The sequence below is a fragment of the Musca autumnalis genome, unplaced genomic scaffold, assembly GCF_047663935.1.
Source record: "Musca autumnalis isolate F117 unplaced genomic scaffold, ASM4766393v1 scaffold_5, whole genome shotgun sequence".
In the NCBI taxonomy this organism is placed as follows: Eukaryota; Metazoa; Arthropoda; class Insecta; order Diptera; family Muscidae; genus Musca; species Musca autumnalis.
In genome coordinates this window covers 119,770,440-119,795,061 of record NW_027412088.1, presented here as the reverse complement: position 1 = coordinate 119,795,061, position 24,622 = coordinate 119,770,440, and the positions used below count along the sequence as shown (strand labels likewise).

Sequence of the window (24,622 nt, the reverse complement as noted above, 5' to 3'; positions counted from 1 at the left end):
GGTTTGAATGATGAGAGATGAATCCACTTTTGAAGCAACAACTTCTAAGTCATTTGGTTCGCAGTTAGCGCCAAAGACAACATTGCGCCTTCTACGCCTTATCTGTTGGATAACAACATGAATAGAATCATACATGTTGGCTTCAGACATGCTACTATTAACTTCACTTGCGTTCGCACCAGTATGTAACGATGACGGCGACGAAGATGACAAAGCGGGAAATATCACTTTTTTATTTCTATCGACTGCTCTGGTTTGAGATTTAGTTGTTGTGTTAACAGCAACAACAGCTTTATGTACGCCTGCAATATGACTGCTGCTTTCATGACCACTAAGGTTTTTGTCCTTGTTTTGACTCTCTTTCACATTACATTCAATCATATACTTCTTAATTTCAAGTAACTGAGCAGCAACAGAGATTTGGATTTGTTCTTGCAATTCTCTCACATCATTCGACAAAGCAGAGACATTAAATTTGAAGTAATTTGAAGAAAATCATTGCAATTAAAGACAATGTTGGGATTTTGCATAAACAATTCACCCCATTTGTCATCCACTTTAGCACAAATTAAGTGATATTTTGCTCTGCAATAATGGCATGCAATAAATTTGGTATTTAGCGGATTAAAACATTTCGCGCAAAGTTTTTTTCGCAGGAGGATCCATCGTACACAACCGAACAATAAAACAGTCAGTCTGAATCTCCTGCATCAACATGTATCCTTCGTCACTCAACACACATCCTCTGTGCAACAACACGCATTCTTCCTGATTCAAGGCGCATCCTTAGTGGAAAGGCTGAAGTCTGTCAAAATCAAGCCAGGTCAAACCGCCAAAACTGGCTCAGAAAGCCAGGCATCGGCCCAGGTTGAGGAACCTGCACCTGTCCAAGTTGAGGGACTTGCCAGAAGGATATAACTTCGAATGGCTGCCCTTACTCGCCATCTGCGGATTCTGAACCAACTTAAGGGAACCTCATCTACTGCTTCAACCACGGCTCTGCATGACACGACAAGAGAATGCATGATAGCTCTGAACAAACTTGACCATATGGGGATTAAGGTGGTTGCTTATGCGGACGATGTGGTAATGCTCGTCTCTGGTTTATTTACGTCCGTGCTGAGTGACATCATGAGCGGAGTCCTGAAATCACTGGATACTTGGGCCACAAGAAGTGGTCTGGGGGTGAATCCAGGAAAAACTGAGATGGTGCTATTTACTACAAAAACCAAATATGCAATCACGAATCTCCCACGACTACGAGGTCAAGAAATACCTCTATCAGATCACACCAAATACCTAGACGTTATACTAGATTCCAAACTGTCATGGAAACGTAACCCGGAACATCGTGCTCATAAAGCAACCGTTGCATACTACACATGTCGCAAAATGTATGAGAGCCGCTGGGGCCTCAAACCCAAAATGGTGTTATGGATGTACATCAGCATAATAAGACCAATACTCACATATGGAGCACTAGTTTGGTAGCCTACAGTGGGAAAGCAAACAATTCAGAGAAAACTATACAGCATACAAAGATCCGCATGCATCGGGGTGACAGGGGCAATGAGAACTTGTCCGGCTGAAGCCCTCAATACAATGATGGATATACTGCTAATAGATCTACACATCAAAGCAACTGCGGCCTGCAATGCTGCAAGGCTACGTGCTCTAGGAACGTGGAGAGATAGAGCTTACGGACATGCCTGCGTGCTTCTCAAACTACCGGGAAAATAGCAACTAATGCTGATTACTGCAAACCTGCAATAACTTTTGATCAGCCTTTTAAAGTTAAAGAATGGAAAAGAATGGAAAAATAGAACTCCACTGACGGGGTACGACATCAATGTATAAGTTAACGTATGTTAATAATTATTAACTCAAATTATTTAGCCCTACCTCGTAGTAATAACACGCGCAGACAATTCGCGCATCATATTTCATCACGCCACTACCTGGTCGTTGAAATGCTGATGCGCTTATTAGTGGTGCGGGTATTCGACCGGTAAGTATTCATTTTTGCTGGAAGAATGCAAGGTAAGCATTTTCACACACTTCTGTCAAATTATATTAAACCACAAAATGAAAGAATAAAATCAGATTGTATTTACACGTCCACATAAGTGGACAGCAATCCGGAAAAATCGTTGTTTTACTAATTCAACATATCACCATAGGTGATAAGCGGTAAAAACGTTAACTGGCGCCCAACAGTGAGATTTTATGAAGAAATCGCAAAACCAAAGTGAACATCGTTTATAAGATTTTGTAAAAAATCGGAAAAGAAGGTGTAAATCGGTTATAAGATTTTATAAAAAAAATCTCGGAAAATAAATTAAGTCTAAGTGTGGAAAACTAAAAAATAAGATTTCATAGAAATCGACTAAACAGAGTGAAACACGAACGACAATATAATAAACCAAAAGAATTTTAAGTCTAGTGTGGAAAACTAAAAAATAAGATTTCATAGAAATCGACTAAACAGAGTGAAACACGAATGACAATATAATAAACCAAAAGAATTTTAAGTCTAGTGTGGAAAACTAAAAAATAAGATTTCATAGAAATCGACTAAACAGAGTGAAACACAAAAGACAATATAATAAACCAAAAAGAATTTTAAGTCTAGTGTGGAAAACTAAATGATAAGATTTCATAGAAATCGACTAAACAGAGTGAAACACGAAAGACAAAGTAATACACCAACAAAAGTGTTATTTTTTTTTGGAGATTTTTTACTAAAAAAAACTCTAAACTATAAACAATACTCTTAAAGACAAACAAAAATCAAATAAAAGAAAAGTCGGTCGGACTTTCAAAATAAAGTCGGACAGACTTTAAAGAGAAAAGCCGGACGGGCTTTAAGGTAAAGTCGGACGGACTTTAAACAAAACCGGCAGTTATCAACTCAACAAAGCAGATACTATCAACTCAACAAAGCAGATACTATCAACTCAACAAAGCAGATAATATGATGAAATTAATGTAAGTACCACTTCATTTTCAAGAAACCGGCATTATTAAGTTATTTGTCTTAAACAAAAGATACTTATTTTTAATTGTTTGTAAAAAAAGACTCAATAAAAGCTGAACTGAAATTGGAAATCTGATAAATTTAAATTTGGCTTAAATAGAAAAAAATGGCTACTAGAGACGAAATTATAGGGTTAGTCACGGCTACTGTCGATGTTATGACAGAGGAACTTAAGGCTCAACTAAATATTATAGCGAGCCAACTTCAACAGTTGCAAATAAAAAAAGTAGAGACATACGAACCAGTTTCATTAGGCGGTGCTACGGGAACGTCATTAGAATTGATTAAATCTCTCCCAGAATTTAAAGGGGACCTAGCAGCTTACCCTGCCTGCGAGAAGCCGCCCATTTTGCCATTAGCTACTACCAAGAGAATACTGAACCGTACTACATAGCCATGGGTATATTTCGAAATAAAATAGTTGGAACGGAAAACAACAAGTTATCTGCCTTCAACACTATATTAAATTTCAAAGCGATAATCGCTCGCTTTGATCAGTGTTTTGCTGATAAAAGATCGGTCCAGGTTTTAGAGAATGAACTGAGCATTTTAAGACAAGGTAAACTGTCAATTAATGAATTTTATGATGAAGTTGATAAACACCTGACATTAATAATAAATAAAAATAAAATGACTTACTCCAACAATGAGGAGGTAAGCAAAGCTTTAAATGAGAGGGTCAGAGAAAATGCTCTTAGAGTATTCATATCGGGACTAAGAAAGCCACTTAGTGATATCTTGTTCTCGACAAAACCCGTAGATTTGACAACTGCATTGGCCACAGCTCAGGAGTTAGAGTCGGACAATCGCAGACAGGAGTTTGCGAGAGTTTTCGCGGAGGGCAGCATTGCGAACAAGTCGAAACCTAGTTATTCGCAGAATAGTCATCCAACTTTCGGGCGCACAGCGCCGAATGCTCATAGATCTGAGACAAATAAACAAGATATCGTACAGATGGAAGTGGACCCAGGGTCATCAATGTTTAGACGTCCCACTGCTTTTAATTCAAATAACAACCGCAATGCGTATCAAAATAATACAAAGCGGGAGCGGGAAGTGGATTCTGGGAGAAGTGCGCCTCTCCAGAAACAGCAGAGAGTAAATCATATTAATGCGGAGGAAGAATCAGAGGACTCAACCTTTGAGGAGGATTTCCCTCAGGATGAGGACGACGAAGATCATGTCGTGGAAGAGTTGCATTTTTTAGAGTAAAACCGCTCCTACCTTTTATAATAAAGACTATAAACGGAAGGGAGCTAAAATTGCTAATAGACACTGGTTCATCAAAAAATTTCATTAAACCATTATACGGACAAATTAATGCAGTACATTTGAGTAAACCCTTTAATGTCAAAACACTAAATGGCACGAACACCATCGAAAAAAATACACTATGGTTTTATTCGGACATATCACGACATTTTATTTGATTGACACACTAAAGACTTTTGACGGAATAATAGGATATGAGTTTTTGAAGCAAATCAATTGCAAATTGGACACTGGAAACGACACTCTGACATATGACAAAAATAAAACAGCTATATCAAAAAATTGTGAGCAAATAAACTTTCACGCTATAGATCAGGAATCCGTACCTGACTCTGTGGTGGAGGATTTTAGCAGGGTTATTAGGGCTAATGCCAATGCCTTTGCAGATCCAAACCGGGCACTACCCTACAACACAAGCGTTGAAGCAACCATAAAAACAAAAATCGAACAACCAATTTACTCGAGATCCTATCCATACCCAGTACAAATGGCGGATTTCGTAAACAAAGAAATTGAATCGCTTCTAAGCGATGGAATTATTAGGAAATCATTTTCCGCATATAATTCCCCGGTACTGGTTGTGAGAAAAAAGGGTACCGACGACAATGGGAATCCTAACCACAGGTTAGTGATTGACTTCAGGAAACTAAATGAACAAACTGACAACGACAAATATCCCATGCCTGAAATTCCGGCATTGCTATCTACGTTAGGAAGATCGTCGTACTTCACGACACTAGATCTTAAATCAGGATACCACCAGATTCGACTAGCTGAACGCGACAGAAGTAAAACAGCGTTTAGTGTCAATAACGGCAAATATGAATTTTGTAGACTACCATTTGGTCTAAAAAATGCGCCGAGTATTTTTCAGCGCACGATAGATGATATATTGCGAGAACATATTGGGAAAATATGTCAAGTTTAAATGGACGACATTATTATTTTCTCACCTGATGAAAGGAGTCATTTAGAACATATTAACATAATAATGAAAAAAATTAGTGAAGCAGGAATGAGGATATCTGCTTCGAAATCTAAATTCTTTAGACGAGAAGTAGAGTTTCTCGGTTACATTGTAACCAGGGAAGGAATCAGGACATGTCCAGATAAAGTTAGAGCTATTAAGGAATTTCCAAAACCTGAAAATTTGAAAAGCCTCCGATCGTTCTTAGGCCTTTCAGGTTTCTATAGGAGATTTATAAAGGATTATGCAGTTATTGCTAAACCTCTAACTAGATTGTTAGAGGGCGAAAATGGTAACATCTCGGCGAAGAAATCGAAGGGTGTAAGAATAGATTTGAAAGAAGATGCATTAGCAGCATTCGAAAAATTAAAACAAATTCTTTCATCAGAAGATGTCATTCTAGCATATCCTGACTTTGAAAAGAAGTACGAACTAATAACGGACGCTTCTGCAATCGCTCTTGGAGCAGTTTTAGCACAAGATGGTAGACCAATAACCATGATATCTAGGACTTTGTCTGCAACCGAAGCAAACTATGCTGCAAACGAACGAGAGTTACTCGCAATCGTCTGGGCATTGAAAGATTTAAGGCATTACCTATACGGTGTCTCAGAAATTCATATTTTCACAGATCACCAACCATTGACATTTTCTATGTCAGATAAGAATCCGAACTCAAAAATGAAAAGATGGCGATCTTTTATAGAAAAATTTTCTCCGAAATTTTTCTATAAACCTGGCAAAGAGAATGTTGTCGCTGACGCACTCTCCAGGCAGTACGTAAACCATACTCAAGACGAGTCGGATGATGGAACAGTTCACAGCGAAATTTCTTTATCGCAAGTTATAACTTCTGTTAAATACCCAGTAAACCAATATAAAACGCAGATAATATTATCTAAGGAGCAGTCAGCCTCTAAGACAAGAAAGATTTTATTCCAGCGTTTTTTAAGACATACCATAACATATGATACTGTGGAAAATTTGATAACTCTTCTCTTGGAAATCATTAATCCAGGGACGGTAAATGTAATTTGTTGTGACCTTTCAGTTCTTGCTGAAATACAGAATTGCATAAAGACCAAATTTCCATCAGCTAAATTCATTCATACAAAAAAACTGGTCATGGATGTTATCCGTGAAGATGATCAATGGGATATAATAACGACAGAACATAATCGGGCACACCGATCGTTACAAGAAAATTATGAACAAATTATTAATGAATATTATTTTCCGGGAATAAAGAAAATGTTAAAAATGGTGATAGCTAATTGTAAGATTTGCAAAGAAAATAAATACCAGAGAGAACCGGAAAATACAGTAATATCCCCTACTCCAATACCTGAGTATCCTGGTCATATCCTGCACATTGACATACTAATAACAAATAAAAGTAATTTTCTGACAGCAATAGACAAATTTTCGAAATTTGCGATTATTGTCCCAATTGCATCCAGGAATGCAATCGATATCAAAACGGCTCTTTCCCAAATACTAAACAGATTTGGAAACGTGAGACTTATTGTATCGGACAATGAGAAATCGTTCAAATCAAGTCTAATTGGTACCTTTCTCAGAGACTATTACGGTGCGGAACAACATTTTGTACCTCCAATGCACAGTCAGAGTAATGGCCAAGTTGAAAGATTCCACTCCACTTTATTAGAAATTGCCAGATGTGTTAAAGCACAGCAAAATATAGAAGATACAGTCGAACTGCTGCATTTGTCCACATTTAAATATAACAATACCATCCACTCTGTAACAGGAAGAAAACCAATAGACATTATTAACTTAATTCCTAACAAAGATCTAGAAGAAATTAAAGGAAAATTGAACGTTGCTCAGGAAAAAACTCAAAGAATTCATAACGAAAACGCCTCGTTTAAAGTTTACCATCCAGGTGAAAAGGTGTTCGTTAGGAGAAATCGTAGGCTTGGGAATAAATTTGATAAATGGTACGTCGAAGGGACAATTGAACAAGACCTAGGCTCGACAGTGTTGATTAATGGAAGAAAAGTTCATAAAAGTAATTTACGGTAATCTATTTTTTTTTTTTTTGTTTAATTTTTTTTTCTTCTCTACTAGACTTCTAATGACATTGACAATACTGACATCGGAAACAATACTGGACTACACGGACTCTTACTTCATAGCTGTAAAAGATGGAGACGTAGCAATTTAAAATGACCACAAATACATTCTGCACAGGACAAATTTAACGGAGTACGAAATGATTTTGGAAGAAACAAATGGGTTATTAAAAAATTTTTCAGACAGAAGGGAAATTGACTTTGTAACGGACCAGATGAGACAGATCCAGCGGTTGCTGCGAACACTATCGGTACATGGCCGACACGCACGCTCACTGGATTTTATAGGATCAACTCTTAAGTTCATAGCCGGAACACCAGACCGTGCTGATTTTGAGTTACTAACAACAGAAGACAATATGATTATACGTGACATCAATAAACAGACAATTATCAACTCGGCCCTTCAAGACAAAATCAACGAACTGACGGAAAGAATAAACGAACTGCAAAAACTATCCAGGACATCCAATTCCATTAATGTTGATGAGCTAGTATTTCTTGAACTTTTGAGTGCCAGGAATAGCGAAATTATTTTCTTTTTGAGCCAAATGTCTTTATCAATAACTCTCGCTAAGGCTAACATTGTAAATCCTATTATACTTGACAATGCCGAAATAAGTTATATTCTCGAGAATGGAATGGTACCGTTAAGTATAAATAATCTACTTAAAGCCAGTGATGTAAGCATTTACGAAAGTAATAACACTATTTACTACACTATTAAGTTGCCCCTAATTGAGCGAAAATGTAGTTTTGTAAGAATTTTTCCAGTCATTCACAACAACACTATCATCCAACTAAGTGTAAAGACCTCAGCGGATTGTAACAAACAACATATCCCTGTAACTGATTGTATAAATGTGGGGAACACAAATATTTGCAAAAGTATAGATAACGAATGTCTATCTCAAATTTTAAATTCGAATTTTGCAACTTGCCCTACTGAGCCTGCTGATAACATTCCTCAAATTCAAATGATATCGGAGGGTTCAATATTACTTAATAATGTTAAAAATACTAAAGTGGTTGATATAAAACCAATGATGATTGAGGGAACCGCGTTAATACGCTTTGCAGAGAATGTTACTATAAATAACACTGTTTATCTTAACAAACGTCGTCAAATTGATTTTACTGAGCCACACCCACCAACAATTTTAAATATAACAACATCAGCTCACAACGTAAATCTTTCTTTGCCGTATCTTCATAGAATTTATTTGGATAATACTAATTTACTGCAAATAATAGAAGTTAAGATATCACACCATAAACTGTTATTCATACTTACTTTAATTTTCGTTTTATCAATTACTATTGGAATTTTCTGTTATAAATTAATTAAGAAGCAAAAACCAATTGACATAGACGACATTGTTAAGAAAATACAAAGTCGGAGTAGAGACTCTCCGATTCAAAAAGGGGGGGGGGGGCAGTTAACGTAAGTTAACGTATGTTAATAATTATTAACTCTAATTATTTAGCCCTACCTCGTAGTAATAATACGCGCAGACAATTCGCGCATCATATTTCATCACGCCACTACCTGGTCGTTGAAATGCTGATGCGCTTATTAGTGGTGCGGGTATTCGACCGGTAAATATTCATTTTTGCTGGATGAATGCAGGGTAAGCATTTTCACACACTTCTGTCAAATTATATTAAACCACAAAATAAAAGAATAAAATCAGATTGTATTTACACGTCCACATAAGTGGACAGCAATCCGGAAAAATCGTTGTTTTACTAATTCAACATATCACCATAGGTGATAAGCGGTAAAAACGTTAACTTATGCACGGACGGCTCTAAGATGAATTGTGGAGTCGGCTCTGGTGTCTACTCGGAAGAAGCAAACATATCTACATCCACAAAGCTACCTGAAGATTGCAGTGTTTTTCAGGCAGAGATACTGGATATAAAAGCTTGTAATATACTTCTACAGCACCACTCACCAAACTCAATAGCAATCTTTGTCGACAGTCAAGCGGCGCTCTTGGCATTGAATTCAAACATTGTCACATCAAAGCTGGTGAAGGAATGTAAAGAAGAATATGCTAAGCTAGGGCGTCTGAACAGAGTAGTTCTTACTTGAATCCCAGGTCATAAGAGTCTTGTTGGTAACGAAAAAGCAGACAAACTAGCTAGAGCGGAATCTGCCTCTAACGAACTTCCAAGGGCGTCAGTAGCAACAACAATAGGAGTACTTAAAGGCGATATCTTCGAATACTATCTTTCACAAGCAGAGATCAGATGGGACAAGACTGAAACTTGTAAAATATCAAAATCTACATGGCCACACTACAACATCAAATGTATGAAGTTCCTGATTAGCCAAAATCGACGGAACCTGGCAAGACTAATTGCCGTGCTATCCAGTCATCGGGCCATTGGTAACCACGCAAACGCCTACATATTCCACACAATGACTACTGTCGCAGCTGTGGAAACGAAGAAGAGGAAGAAACGGTTGAACACCTCCTCTGCTCGCTCCTGCCCTTCAGAATTGCAAAGAAGATTGAAAATTCTAGGACGACCGTTCCTACACGATCTTGCAGAGAACCGAACTAAGTCTGGGAGACCTTCTGAGGTTTCTCAATTCATGAGGCTGGATATAATTTACCAACATACTATAACGGAATAATAATCCCTACCCGAATGGTGTGGTTTTCAAAACGGTATATTTTAACATGCTAATTGAGGCTATAAAGGTTATAGCCACCACGTAAACCAACCAACCAACCAGCTCTGAACAACCTGGATATCGACACTTGGTCGTGGGATGCTCTATTGATCCAATTGATTACGAAGAAATTGGATCATACGCTGTACATATGAGTTATGCAGTGATTAACGAAGGAGGTTCCTACCATGAAAGAACTCTTTACATTTTTGGAATTTCAATTTGAGTCGATGGAATCGATTGGAAAAGTTGCAACTACTCACAAAGTGGAGGATGACAGCAATTGCAACTTATGCAAGAAGGGCTACCATCGCATTTATCATTGCAAACAATTTTTGGCAATGACGGAAGCTGAAAGGCTCAAATTGGTACAACAACACAAAATGTGTAGAAACTGTTTTAAGTACGATCACGTAGCGAAAGCCTGTACTTCTAGCAACTGCAAAATATGTAGTTATAAGCACAATAATAAGCCCAAGATTTATGTTGGTCCCTCTTTCATCTCAAGCAGACTCTGACCCCCCGGGGTGTCACCTGGGGAACTCCCTGTAACACCCGTTAAAGGTAGTGAGCTAACATGTGCCGTGCGTTCACCCATAACAACGTTAAAAACTTGGGTTTGGTCGTCGGGTTAGTAACCCTCCCCTAGAAAAAACAACCTACTATGAAAAAACGAAAGAATAGAAAAACCAACCCCTCTAAAGCTGACGAACCCCGCACACGTCTTAAAGACCATGATCTGCTAATCAGCACCTGGAATGTTCGCACTCTTTATAGAGAAGGTCAGTTTACGCATTGGCGATGTACTTGAAAAGTACAAGGCCGACATTACTGCCATACAGGAAATACGATGGAACGGGAAAGGCGTCACAACAACACCTAAATGTGACGCAATCAGGGATGGCGATCCCGAAATCCCGAAAACCCGATTTTTTTTCGGGATTTGTCAAATCCCGAATCCCGGGATTTACTTCTTCGGAGTCCCGGGGTTTTTCTTGTTTTTATTGAGGCATGAATCGTGCATATTTGCAATTTTACATCAGCATTTTCATACATAAGACATTAAACGTTTACGCTTTCATTGTAGCGACTCACAAAAAATGCAACTCTGTGTAAAATTGACGCAGTGTAAAGTAAACAAACGAAGCATGGTATCTGAAAAAAATGCGATTTTTTGGCTGCTGTAAGTGAACAGAGCATGCGAGCTAGTTTTTTCGAGATAGTCATCGTTTACTAACGTTCCTTATTTATATATGTTTGGAATATGGACTACGTGGATCATAAAACCAAATCCAACGACAAATCCTCTATATGGTCGCATTTTCTTATAAACCCAGACCACGCTTCAACAGCTAAATGTAAGATTTGCAAGAAAATATTGAAAAGATCCGGTGGTTCTACAAAGGGACTGATTACTCATCTCAAGGTAAGTAAGTCAATGAATTGTGAACATTAAAAATTACAAAACACTTTAACAAATATCTTTGTAGGTTCACAGTATTAAGCTGGAGCAAGCATCCAAAAGCATTGTGCCAAAAATAACGAATTCCTTTAAGCCACAAAATGAGGAATATTTTGGTGCTATAATTTGGTGCTATAATTGCAAGGCTTACTGCTTTGGACGGGCTACCCTTTTCCATATACGAAACATCAACAGAAATAATTACATGTTTAAAAGCCAGAGGATTTGATGTGCCCAAATCTAGAGACACTATAAAACGCGAATTTATGTTGTTTTTTGAAAAATGTAAAGAAGAAATGAAAAATCAAATTCACCGTATGAAAGCTGATGGACAAAAATTTAGCATTATCTTTGACGAGTGGACATCCCCTTCTAATAAGCGCTACATTAATGTAATTGTCAAAAACTTTAACTTGGGGCTTGTAAAAATAAAAGTGGCAGGAAGAGCTGTTGATTGTGTAGAGCTCGTAGAACAAAGACTTAATGTCTTCATCAAGATTGGGAAGCTTATTGATCCAAAGCAGCAGCTTTGTTACGCTCACAGGATTCACTTGGCAATTACAGATGTTCTCTACAAAGAAATTGCTTTGCTTCCATGCGTATCGGAACCAGATTCATTTTCGTCAGAGGAGGAAGACGAACTAAGTTTATTTTCTTTATCTCAAAGCGGAGTGGAATTGACCCTATCGAGTAAATACAATATAAAATCAACAATAGATAAAATGCGAAAAAATTTTAAAGTGTTCCGAAAATCGCCGAAGAAGAACGACATATTACAGAACTATGTAAAACAGATAATGGTAAAGAGATGAAAGTTATGCTGGACTGCAAGACACGCTGGAAACTTTTTACGATATGTGTGAGCGTTTTGTTGAACTTGAGTTGCCAATTAAGAAGGCATTAATTGACGTAAAATCCGAAACATTTTCGGATGAAGAATTTAATACTGTACGATTATGTGTACATTGAAAGCTGTTAAAATAACTGTGCAATTTTTATGTAACAGTGGATGTAATTTGTGCAAAGCAGATGCGGCTTTGGAATTTCTTTTAAAAGAAATTTCTTCCCAAAATACTGCTTTAAGTCGTGATCTATATAATTCCCTTAAGAAGCGTATTACTGAAAGACGTACAACATATTCCACAATTTTAACGTTTCTCAAAAACCCTAATTTAAAATATGAGTTTCATCAATTAACTTTCGACAAATCAAAAATTCTCACTGAGATATGCGCTTTAATGCATCGTATGGGAGGAAGTGGTGAAATATGCACTGTTGAAGAAAATGAATCGTCAGATGACGAGCAAAATCAATCCCTTGAAGATAAATTACACAGTGCCATATGGAAATGTTCAAGTCCAACTTGGAGCAAAATATATCCAAGGAAATAGATTGTTATATGGCCGGAGGCGAAAGAGGAAAAAACTTACAAATAGCTTATAATTATATGACAACGATTTCTCCTATGAGTGTCAATTGTGAAAGATGTTTCTCTTCAGCGGCATATATATGTAACAAAATAAGATCGCGACTATCGGATGATACCATAGACGCATTAGTATTTTTAAAAGACTACTTAAAAGAGTAAACAATCCATTATTACATATTACTTATTTTTATATACTATACATATTTTATATGTATAATTTGTGATGTGAATTGAATTTAATATTATTTTTGTTATTTGGTTTTGTTTATGAATCGCAATAAAAATCCAATGAATTGTAAAAACCCGTAGTCCCGAAATTGTCCGGAAAAATCCCGAAACCCCGGGTTTGACATTTTCAAAATACCGAATCCCGGGATTTTTGAAAGTTGTCGAACGGGACGACATCCCTAGACGCAATATATTATAGCTGGCATGACACAAAGCATGAGTTTAGTTTCGGATTTGTAGTTGGTCGGAGTTAAAAACATCTGGTCTCCAGCTTCACCCCAGTGAATGAAAGACTCGCTGCAATTCGATTAAAAGCAAAATTCTTCAACAACAGCGTTATTTGCGCTCATGCTCCCACTGAAGACAAGGACGAACAGACCACAGATATATTTTACGAGTGCTTAGAAGAAACTTATGATCGTTACCCTGCCCATGACATTAAAATTATACTAGGCGATTTTAATGCCAAAATGGGAAAGGAGAATATCTTTGGCCAAACAGACGGGAAATTCAGTGTCCACAGTGAAAGATCTGACAATGGTATGAGGCTGATAGACTTTGCAGCTGCAAAAAACATGATAGTTAGCAGTACCAGATTTAAGCATCTCGATATTCATAAGGGCACCTGGCGGTCGCCAGATCAAAGAACAAGAAATCAAATTGATCACGTTGTGATAGATGCATCGAGCGTGTTGCATGTACAATCGTTCCGAGGTGCAAACATAGACGCGGACCACTACCTTGTTGCAGCAAAGGTACGTACCAGATTAAACGTAGCAAACATACACAACATGGAAGTTGGACATCGGTAAGCTGCAATCACAACAGATAGCCAAAGCATATTTCACTCAACTGGCCCAACTGCTTAATCAAAGCACTCATCGTCCAGATAACATATCAGGACAATGGCAAAACATTGCCCACTCCATGCAAACAGCCGCAAAATCAGTACTTGGATACCAGAGACCTTCAGCAAGGAATCCATGGTATGATCAGGAGTGTCGTGCTGCTACCGACGAGGGCTACTTTACAATCAGTAGCAACGCGTAGCGCACGAGAGAAGCATCGGGAGAAAAAGAGAGAGGAGAAACGTCTTTTCCGCACAAATCGAGATGTACAGGAGAAACATCAAACTGATGGCTTTGGAACTGGCACATCCTCCTGTTGAGACCAGCAAGGTAATCTGGTAACTGATATAGATAGTATGCTAAGGATATGGAAAGAGCATTTTTCCAAACTGTTGGTAACTAATAGTAGCGAAGTCGACAAAAATACCGGCCTACCAGCCGAGCTGTTTAAATCCGGAGGCGACACGCTGATAAGGTGTATGCATCAGCTAGTTAGCTCCATCTGGCAGGAAGAACCCTAACCCGACGATTGGAACCTGAGCATCCTGTATCTCGTCCATAAGAATGGTGATAAGACTTTATGCTCTAACTATAGGGGCATACGTCTTCTCCCTATCGATTACAAGATAGTGTCAGGGATATTGTGCGAACGAATAAAGCCCATGGTCAACGAAATAATTGGACTATACCAATGCGGCTTTAGACCTGGCAAGTCCACCATTGACCAGATATTTACCCTGCGGCAAATCCTGGAGAAGACGCCGGAGATGAAGATCGACCACTACCACCTTTTTGTCGATTATAAAGCAGCCTTCGACAGCCAGCTACGTTCAAAGGTATTCCAAGCCATGTCAGAATTTGGTATCCCAGCGAAGCTCATTCGGCTTTGTAAAATGACTCTAACTGGCATAATAACTTCAGATAAAATAGGAAAGAACCTCTCCGAAGAGTTTTGTACCAGAAGAGGTTTCAGACAAGGAGACAGCCTTTCGTGTGATCTCATCATCATCCTGCTGGAAAAGGTTATACGAGGGGCAAACGTCCAAAGAAGTGGCACAATCTACACCAATATTCTCATGTTACTTGCTTTTGCTGATGATATAGACATCATGGGACGATCAGTAAAAGAAGTAACTGATACCTTTATAAAGGTCGAAGGAGAATCTGCTAAAGTGGGTCTGGCGATAAACGGTGAGAAGGCCAAGTTGATGGTATCGACGCCCAATGCGTCCATTGAGCTCGGACCGACTGTGGAAGTTGGTTCCTATAGTATTGAGGTAGTAAAAGACTTCGTATACCTCGACACCGCCGTAAACACAACAAACGACATGAGTTGTGAAATAAAAAGAAGAATTGTATTGGCCAACAGATGCTACTTTGGCTTAAGTAAGCACTTCAAAAACAAAGAGACAACTCGTCAAACAAAAATAACGCTTTACAAAGCACTGATACTACCCGTGCTGATGTATGGTTCCGAAGCCTGGGTACTTGCGCAAGCAGATAAGGCAGTGCTTGGTGTGTTTGAGAGAAAAATTCTTCGAAAGATCTACGGACCAATCTGCGTTGACGGTGAATATCGACGTCGTATGAACCACGAGCTGTATCTGCTATATGGCGTTGGCTAGGCCATATAATAAGAATGAACGATGATTAAGCCGCTAAAAAGACGTATAAATTCGAGCCACATGGCGGTGCACGCAGAATTGGCAGGCCGAAGAATAGATGGCGCAAGTTGATGAAGAGATGACAAGGCGCGGTATTCCAGAAAGGGAAGCTCAAAACAGAGAGAATTGGATATCATTTCTTAGTTCGGTCTATGGAACAAATGTTCTGTAATGGGCCAGCTAAGTAAGTAAGTAAATTGTGCAGTTCTTTGTGTCTTATCACTCTAGCAACCACAAATATCGAGGTAGGACGCCGACATTTTGGAAAGATGCGTCTTTTGTTTGCGGGCAGGTCAAGTTCGAAGACGGACTATATCGGTCCACATTTTGGTATAGTTTAAAGTTGAAAAGCTAAGAAACCCCGCTTCTCTCTACATTTACCTTTATAAAATCAAAAATCTAAGTGAACCAAAGAAACCAAAGGTATTTCCGTCTTCCATGGACTCTCACAAAGCCTTTATATATCAGAACCAATTCAAATATTTCGTGTATCACTATATGTAATTCTCTGTATCCCACGTCACCAGAACAGTATTAATTTGGGTACTTCATTATCCCCTTCATTATCTTATTGCTAAAGTACTCTACTTTCTATATTATATATCCATACCAGTTTATACTTACCGCTGTCACACTCCTCATTAACATTCATCTCTAACATTTTAGTGTGTGTAATGTCTTTATGCGAAGCCAAGAATAAGACAACTTCCCTTTTCTCGTTTTTAATAGGAACAATGTCAAAAAGACACCAAAATGGCGAACCTAAAATAATTGTAATGAATTACATGTATATAAATATTGTATTCTCAGTAATTTTTGGATATGTATATAGATTAGGGTTATGAGTTTTTGACCTTTTTCTCAAGTATGATTTCCTGTAGCGAGTATGAATTAATGACTAAATAATTTTTTTCCATTTAATTATTGAATAAGGTCAACAGACACTTTATATATATATGGTAACATGGGGCGCCTTCGCCACGTTTTTTTCAAAATGTTCTCATATCGACATCATTAAAGTTTTTCCAAATATTATTTTTGGTAAGAATATTAGCATGTCTCGACTATAAGTTTTGATATAAAAAAGATTATAATTTTGTTTTTAAAATATTATTTTTGAGAATTTACAAAATGTCTAAAAAGTGGCGAAGCCTCCCCACCCATGGGGTAGCTTCGCCATCGACATAAGACATATAGCAACGGACTCTAAAACTGGCATTTACCATACTTCCTCCCCAAATATCAACATTATGCATAAAAAGAACATGTTTTCTATTTAATAATCAAAAATGATTCTAAAATTTACAAAAAGAAACATAGTCTAGCCGTTAATTGAAGTAGGTACCTTGAATTTAGGCATAAAATGAAATTTTTGCCAAATTAGATAGGTTTACCACAATATTTGATTTCAACTTCACATTATAGCGTGGTATATCAATAGCATAAACAATTTAAGTTAAACCTGACATAATTCTCACATTAACCCACGACACCCCTATCATGGCGTAGCCGCCCCACCCCCTACATAGTTCATAATATGAATATATTGACATTTATAATTACTTTTATCATGGAAATTATTTGGATTTATATTCTTCAGTAGTTGTCTATTAACGGTATAAAATATAATTTTGATATCACAAAAGGTATACAAGATATCACAAAATATACCTACCATGAATATTTTTCTCAATACCCCAAAAACATGAAACCGCGTGCATCAGCAATCATATATTTGATAGAAATGCCAATTTTTGGGAGATGAAAGATCTTCGTTAAACTCACAATTTTCCCTTTAACGGCATTTCTGTAGCAGTTATAATTATCAAGAAAATCGGTGCTGGCGAAGGCGCCCCAGTGGCGAAGGCGCCCCATGTTACCATATATATTCTCAATACGATCCGAACTGAACATATTACCCTAAAATCTTCTCGGAGACTATGTTCGCTCAGTGCGGATCGTAGAGAGTACTCTCTTGGTAGTTGAATTTCTCTGCAGTTTCTCCCTGGAAATATGTTCGCTCAGTTCAGATCGTAGTGAGAATATTCCAATAAGCATTGATTGTCTGGTTGTGGAATTTCTCTGCAATTTCTCCCTGGAAATATGTTCGCTCAGTTCGGATCGTAGTGAGAATATTCCAATAAGCATTGATTGCCTTGTTTTACTTTCGTTCTCTAAAACAGAGTGAGGCAGAGAACATTTTTGGGGCTCTCTTGTGCTCTCAATGAGCGTAAATTTGTTGTTGTTCACAACGTGTTAGCATCTACACAGGCTGTGAGCGATAACAAATTTACGCTCACTTAGAGAACATGGGCTCTCTTGTGAGTCACAATGCCTCCTCCTGCTCTAAAACATAACTTCACTCGTCGTTATAATCGCCTACTCTAACCACGCGTCTCCCCAATACAAGGTAAAGTCATCGGCGCTTTTCGCTTAATAAATCACATACACACCATTAAAATATTATTATTGTAACACAAACTAAAAATATTTATGTTTTATTTTCTCCTCCTTTACTTATCGGTTACACTCGGGTTTGTATCACTTGATCATCTCCAAAACAACAAATATTTTCTGCGGCCTTTCTGAGCGATCACCTAAACATTTGATCCAATCGAGCCGGATCATTGGACGGACGGCTTATACGGTGTTGTTTGTGTTTACCGATGCGTTTATTCTCTTTTCCTATACTAGAGGCATTCACCACCACCCCTCACAACCATCCAATCTCATCACCATCAATACACATATTACATCAAAACAATTTCCGGGTATGTTAATTCAGTTTTTTCTTAAAGTGAGCAAATCGCGAGCGTTCAATTTTGTTCTCTATTCGCACAAAAAAAAAAAATATATTTCGGTATACTGGTCGACTTTTCCTTCACCCCACCGGTCGTTTTTTGTAATTAAATACTGTTAAAATTCAATACAGTCCACTCTAATTAATGTAAAATACGTAAAAATATCGTTTATATTGTTACATTTAATAAAGCATATAAACGACATACCGTGCTTATTTAATTATTCACCAACAAGCCAACAAGCGCAGTGATCGCCAATACGTGTTGTTGTTATATTTATCTCGGTTTATTTTCTTACTATCCCTACATCCATTATTTTTCCAGGGATAGTCCTTTAGTGAGAATAACAACAACAAACGTATTGTAAATCACCCGCCTTTTTGCATTTGTTTTAGCAAAAGAAAAAAACCAAAAAAGAACCTCCCAACAGCAATTCAATACGTTGTGGTCTCTCTACCTGTTTACCAGTCATACCAGTATAGCGACGACTTTCGCTATACTGATTGTGTTTGTTTCCCTTTATACTATATTCCTTATTTCTACTTCTATAGTGGGTTGCAGGAGAAAAATATTTTTTTATATAAAATATTTTTTAATATTTCTTCGAAAAAAAATATTAGCGTATTTTTGTAAAATGAATCGGTAGTCGGTATAAATGGCTTTTAGACATCGTGCACCCTACAATCGGTACAATTGACAAATATTATATATTTATTAAATAACACTGTGCAACACGAAATTTATTAACCATATTCTGACTCCGCAGCGTGATAGAAGACCAAAAAATAGAAGACACGTGTCTCGCCGTTTTTTCCTATCTCATCAACTTTCGCGGTTGTAGGCCTCCAAAGGTTTGAGGCTTTGATGTGAAAATGGGTTATTTTTCAAGCTATATCTTCCAAACCATTAGGAATTTTGAATTTATCTCAGAGGCAAAGTTGTAGATCTTGTCTTAAGGAACAAACATCAATCATTCCTATAATCTTCATATGTTCTAGAAAATTGTTTAATAAAATCTTAGGTACATTTTTGTAGTCGACGGTATCCCTAATTTTTGGGCGGTTGGGTATCTTTGGACCAGAATCGGAGAAAAAATGTAAAAATAGAACATTGGTGGCGTTTATTTAATTGGGATAGCTGTTACAATTTTGATTTTTCAAAATAGTCTGGCTTAATCCCTTTTGTTGTTTTAATATTTAAAACAACAAGTTTATTAGTGGAGAAGGTTTGGCATTGTTCGCCAAGGGGTAAGGCAAGGAAGACTAGTTTCGATCCACGCCACTGGATCTCATCAGTTCCCTTTGTTTCTTGTTTGTGGATATTCTCCACCGAAGTTATTTTTCAATAACTTCTTCAACAAGAAACTTTTTATACCCAAACATCAATCGTCAGCTCGAAGTATAAACGTAAACAAAGAAAAACATTCAATGAGAAGTTTTTCTTTGGTAACCTAACACAACTCCGACGAAAGTGTTTACGAAACAAAGCAAACCTTCTTCCACTCGTATGTGTCGTTGATTTTTCAACAAATGCACATACCCAAATGCTGTTTGGTAGCTTATATACCAACAACACACAAAACCGTGCCAGTGTTTCTCAAATAGAACATTGGTGGCGTTTATTTAATTGGGATAGCTGTTACAATTTTGATTTTTCAAAATAGTCTGGCTTAATCCCTTTTGTTGTTTTAATATTTAAAACAACAAGTTTATTAGTGGAGAAGGTTTGGCATTGTTCGCCAAGGGGTAAGGCAAGGAAGACTAGTTTCGATCCACGCCACTGGATCTCATCAGTTCCCTTTGTTTCTTGTTTGTGGATATTCTCCACCGAAGTTATTTTTCAATAACTTCTTCAACAAGAAACTTTTTATACCCAAACATCAATCGTCAGCTCGAAGTATAAACGTAAACAAAGAAAAACATTCAATGAGAAGTTTTTCTTTGGTAACCTAACACAACTCCGACGAAAGTGTTTACGAAACAAAGCAAACCTTCTTCCACTCGTATGTGTCGTTGATTTTTCAACAAATGCACATACCCAAATGCTGTTTGGTAGCTTATATACCAACAACACACAAAACCGTGCCAGTGTTTCTCAAATAGAACATTGGTGGCGTTTATTTAATTGGGATAGCTGTTACAATTTTGATTTTTCAAAATAGTCTGGCTTAATCCCTTTTGTTGTTTTAATATTTAAAACAACAAGTTTATTAGTGGAGAAGGTTTGGCATTGTTCGCCAAGGGGTAAGGCAAGGAAGACTAGTTTCGATCCACGCCACTGGATCTCATCAGTTCACTTTGTTTCTTGTTTGTGGATATTCTCCACCGAAGTTATTTTTCAATAACTTCTTCAACAAGAAACTTTTTATACCCAAACATCAATCGTCAGCTCGAAGTATAAACGTAAACAAAGTTTTAAATATTAAAACAACAAAAGGGATTAAGCCAGACTATTTTGAAAAATCAAAATTGTAACAGCTATCCCAATTAAATAAACGCCACCAATGTTCTATTTGAGAAACACTGGCACGGTTTTGTGTGTTGTTGGTATATAAGCTACCAAACAGCATTTGGGTATGTGCATTTGTTGAAAAATCAACGACACATACGAGTGGAAGAAGGTTTGCTTTGTTTCGTAAACACTTTCGTCGGAGTTGTGTTAGGTTACCAAAGAAAAACTTCTCATTGAATGTTTTTCTTTGTTTACGTTTATACTTCGAGCTGACGATTGATGTTTGGGTATAAAAAGTTTCTTGTTGAAGAAGTTATTGAAAAATAACTTCGGTGGAGAATATCCACAAACAAGAAACAAAGGGAACTGATGAGATCCAGTGGCGTGGATCGAAACTAGTCTTCCTTGCCTTACCCCTTGGCGAACAATGCCAAACCTTCTCCACTAATAAACTTGTTGTTTTAAATATTAAAACAACAAAAGGGATTAAGCCAGACTATTTTGAAAAATCAAAATTGTAACAGCTATCCCAATTAAATAAACGCCACCAATGTTCTATTTGAGAAACACTGGCACGGTTTTGTGTGTTGTTGGTATATAAGCTACCAAACAGCATTTGGGTATGTGCATTTGTTGAAAAATCAACGACACATACGAGTGGAAGAAGGTTTGCTTTGTTTCGTAAACACTTTCGTCGGAGTTGTGTTAGGTTACCAAAGAAAAACTTCTCATTGAATGTTTTTCTTTGTTTACGTTTATACTTCGAGCTGACGATTGATGTTTGGGTATAAAAAGTTTCTTGTTGAAGAAGTTATTGAAAAATAACTTCGGTGGAGAATATCCACAAACAAGAAACAAAGGGAACTGATGAGATCCAGTGGCGTGGATCGAAACTAGTCTTCCTTGCCTTACCCCTTGGCGAACAATGCCAAACCTTCTCCACTAATAAACTTGTTGTTTTAAATATTAAAACAACAAAAGGGATTAAGCCAGACTATTTTGAAAAATCAAAATGTAAAAATTTAATATTTTCAAATGTTTTCTGCTATTTTCACCCTTAAGAACCGTTCATAGACATTTCGCATGTTCCAGAAAGTTGTTCATTGATGTCTTTGCTACATTATTGCAGTTGGTTGTTTTATTAAATATGCAACGGTTTAGTATCTGTGGACCAGAACCAGAGAAAACTGGATAAAAATCCCATTTGCTTTGTTAATTTGGCCTTTAAGAACCGTCTATACAGAGTTCATATGTTCTAGAAAGATGTTTATTGGGATCTGAGGTAGATTTTTGTTGTTGGCTGTTTGCTTCAAATTTGATCGGTTTGATAGCTGCAGACCAAAACCCAAGACATTTTTTAAAAGAAATTTGACCTTGGCGATTTTGACCTTGCAGATGACGTTTGATGGATTATATGTCTTCACAATTTTTGTTCCTTAAGACAAGATCTACAGCTTTGCGTCTGAGATAAATTCAAAATTCCTAACAGTTTGGAAGATATAGTCTTGAAAAATGACCCCTATTTACATCAAAGCCTCAAACCTTTGGAGGCCTATAACCGCGAAAGTTGATGAGATAGGGAAAAACGGCGAGACACGTGTCTTCTATTTTTCGGTCTTCTATCACACTGTGGAGTCAGAATATGGTTAATAAAACATGACTCAAAAAATTACACACAGTGTAATTTACCTAAATTCATATATATTTATATTGCAATCACCTTTTTTATCAACATATTGGAATTTTCTGTTGCGGTTTTTGCTTCTTTTGTTGTTTCGAAGTTGTGCACCCCACAGTCGGTCCCTTTGGATTTAAAAATTGTAATTTTTTTGACATTTTGTTAATTTGTGTTTTCATTTTCAACCAATAAATCAGGTATAAACTTAATTATTGGTTTACGCTACACCTATTTTTGGAACTTTTCGGAAAAACTTGATCCGTTTTTTAATTTTTCGAACAAATTAGAGGGTATTTGTTTAATTCTTTTGGAATAAAAAGGGAAGTTTGCTATTTTAAAGCTTTTAACATTCCCTAAAATGCCGGTTACACCATTGAATTTCTTTATTCCAAATCTTCGCCCCAAACACCACTGAATCGTTCAGATATTTCGGTAGAAAGATTCCCTGGCGAAAATGCTAATAATTTTAGCACTTCAACCCAAGCGTCTCGAGAGATGGGTACTCAAGTGGATACACCGGCTCCTACTTCAGTTGGGATTAGTTTCCATACTCACGAGTCATTGTTTTCATCTAATCCGGATATGGTACATAATCTCGTACTGCCGCCCTGCGATATGAACACCTCTCATGGGGATTTCTTGTCATGGCCGACATTTAGAGATCTTTTCACTGTGGTCTATATTAAAAATTCGCGTCTTAGTGACAACGAAAAACTCTGTCATTTACATAGTAAAACAGACGGTGAGGCAAAATAAATCATGTCCAAGTTCCCGTCAACTCATCGTAGTTTCGAGTTAGCGTGGACCGCTCTCAAAAATAGGTATGACAACAAACGGGTAATTGCCAATAGTCATCTTAAGCAACTTTTTGACCTCAAATTCATTGATCGCGAAACTAGTTCAGGTTTGAAGACACTTCAGCGGGGATTTAATGGTTGTCTTTCTGCAATGGCAGTCTACGATATTCCTACCGAAATTTGGGACCCAATTTTAGTCTTCCTTTGTATACAACGATTGCCGCGAATTACAGTAACTCTCTGAGATCAGAGCATAAGTAACAAATCTGCTGTATCGCCTTGGGAAGAACTTTATTCTTTTATATCTCAACGTATTTAAACTATAGATTGTTTGAGGGATATAAGGGTCCCGAAACATTTAATAAAACTAGTCAGAAGAAACTGAGCTCGCATTTCACTAATACGTCGGTGGTTCATAAGTTCACATCTTCAAACCAACCTGTGTGTGTTTTATGTCCCAAGCAAAGCCATTCCTTGCGGTCGTGTCCCAAATTAAAAAACTCCCCTTGGACAAGAAAATAGATATTGCCAAAAAGAATGAAAATTGTTGGAATTGTCTTTCTAAAGGGCATGCAGTAAAAGACTCTTCGAGCACCCACAAGTGCAACATTTGCAAAGGTGTGCATCATACACTTGTATTAACATCGAGTTCCTCTTCCATGCCTACCCCCTCTGTTGCCACAACCTCTCGGAACCAGAATACTGACAACGTTGCATCTACATCTTCTAGCGCTAATCCATCAATAACCTATCAGGTCCATCACACGGTTCAAAGTCGTAGGGTGCTCTTAGGAACTGCAATGGCTAACATTATTCATAACGGTGAAGGTTTCCCAGTTAGGGCGCTCATTGATCCTGCGTCAGAAGGTTCATTTATTACTGAAAATTTCCAACGCCGGCTGAATTTGCCAGCAAATTCAGTAGTCGCCACATTTTCGGGGGTTAATGGTGCCGTATCCGCCACAGCTAAAAGAAATTATTTTATTAGGATCGGTTTTGTTTTGTTGTTCTTCCACAAATATCAGGTAGTTTACCTTCTTTCTCATTGCCTCATAACCTTATGTCTCAACTACCTCATCTTCGGCTTGCGGACCCCAATTTGTTTAATTGTATCCTAAAATTCTTTAAACGGAATTTACCATAATATTTTCGGCTTATTACTGGCACAAAATTCTATATTTGGTTGGGTCATCACTGGTCCCATTC

The 24,622-nt window shown here is 37.4% G+C and overlaps 1 protein-coding gene across 3 annotated transcripts in view; it reads right to left on the bottom strand.

Annotated features, from left to right (window-relative positions):
- The window catches only part of Elk (Eag-like K[+] channel), a 989,230-nt gene that overhangs the window by 791,524 nt on the left and 173,084 nt on the right, over positions 1–24,622 (bottom strand). For all 3 annotated transcript variants that reach the window (XM_073956156.1, XM_073956158.1, XM_073956157.1), the window contains exon 5: positions 16,314–16,451. In XM_073956156.1, the coding sequence (XP_073812257.1) occupies positions 16,314–16,451 (138 nt within the window). The remainder of the gene's footprint in view (positions 1–16,313; positions 16,452–24,622) is intronic.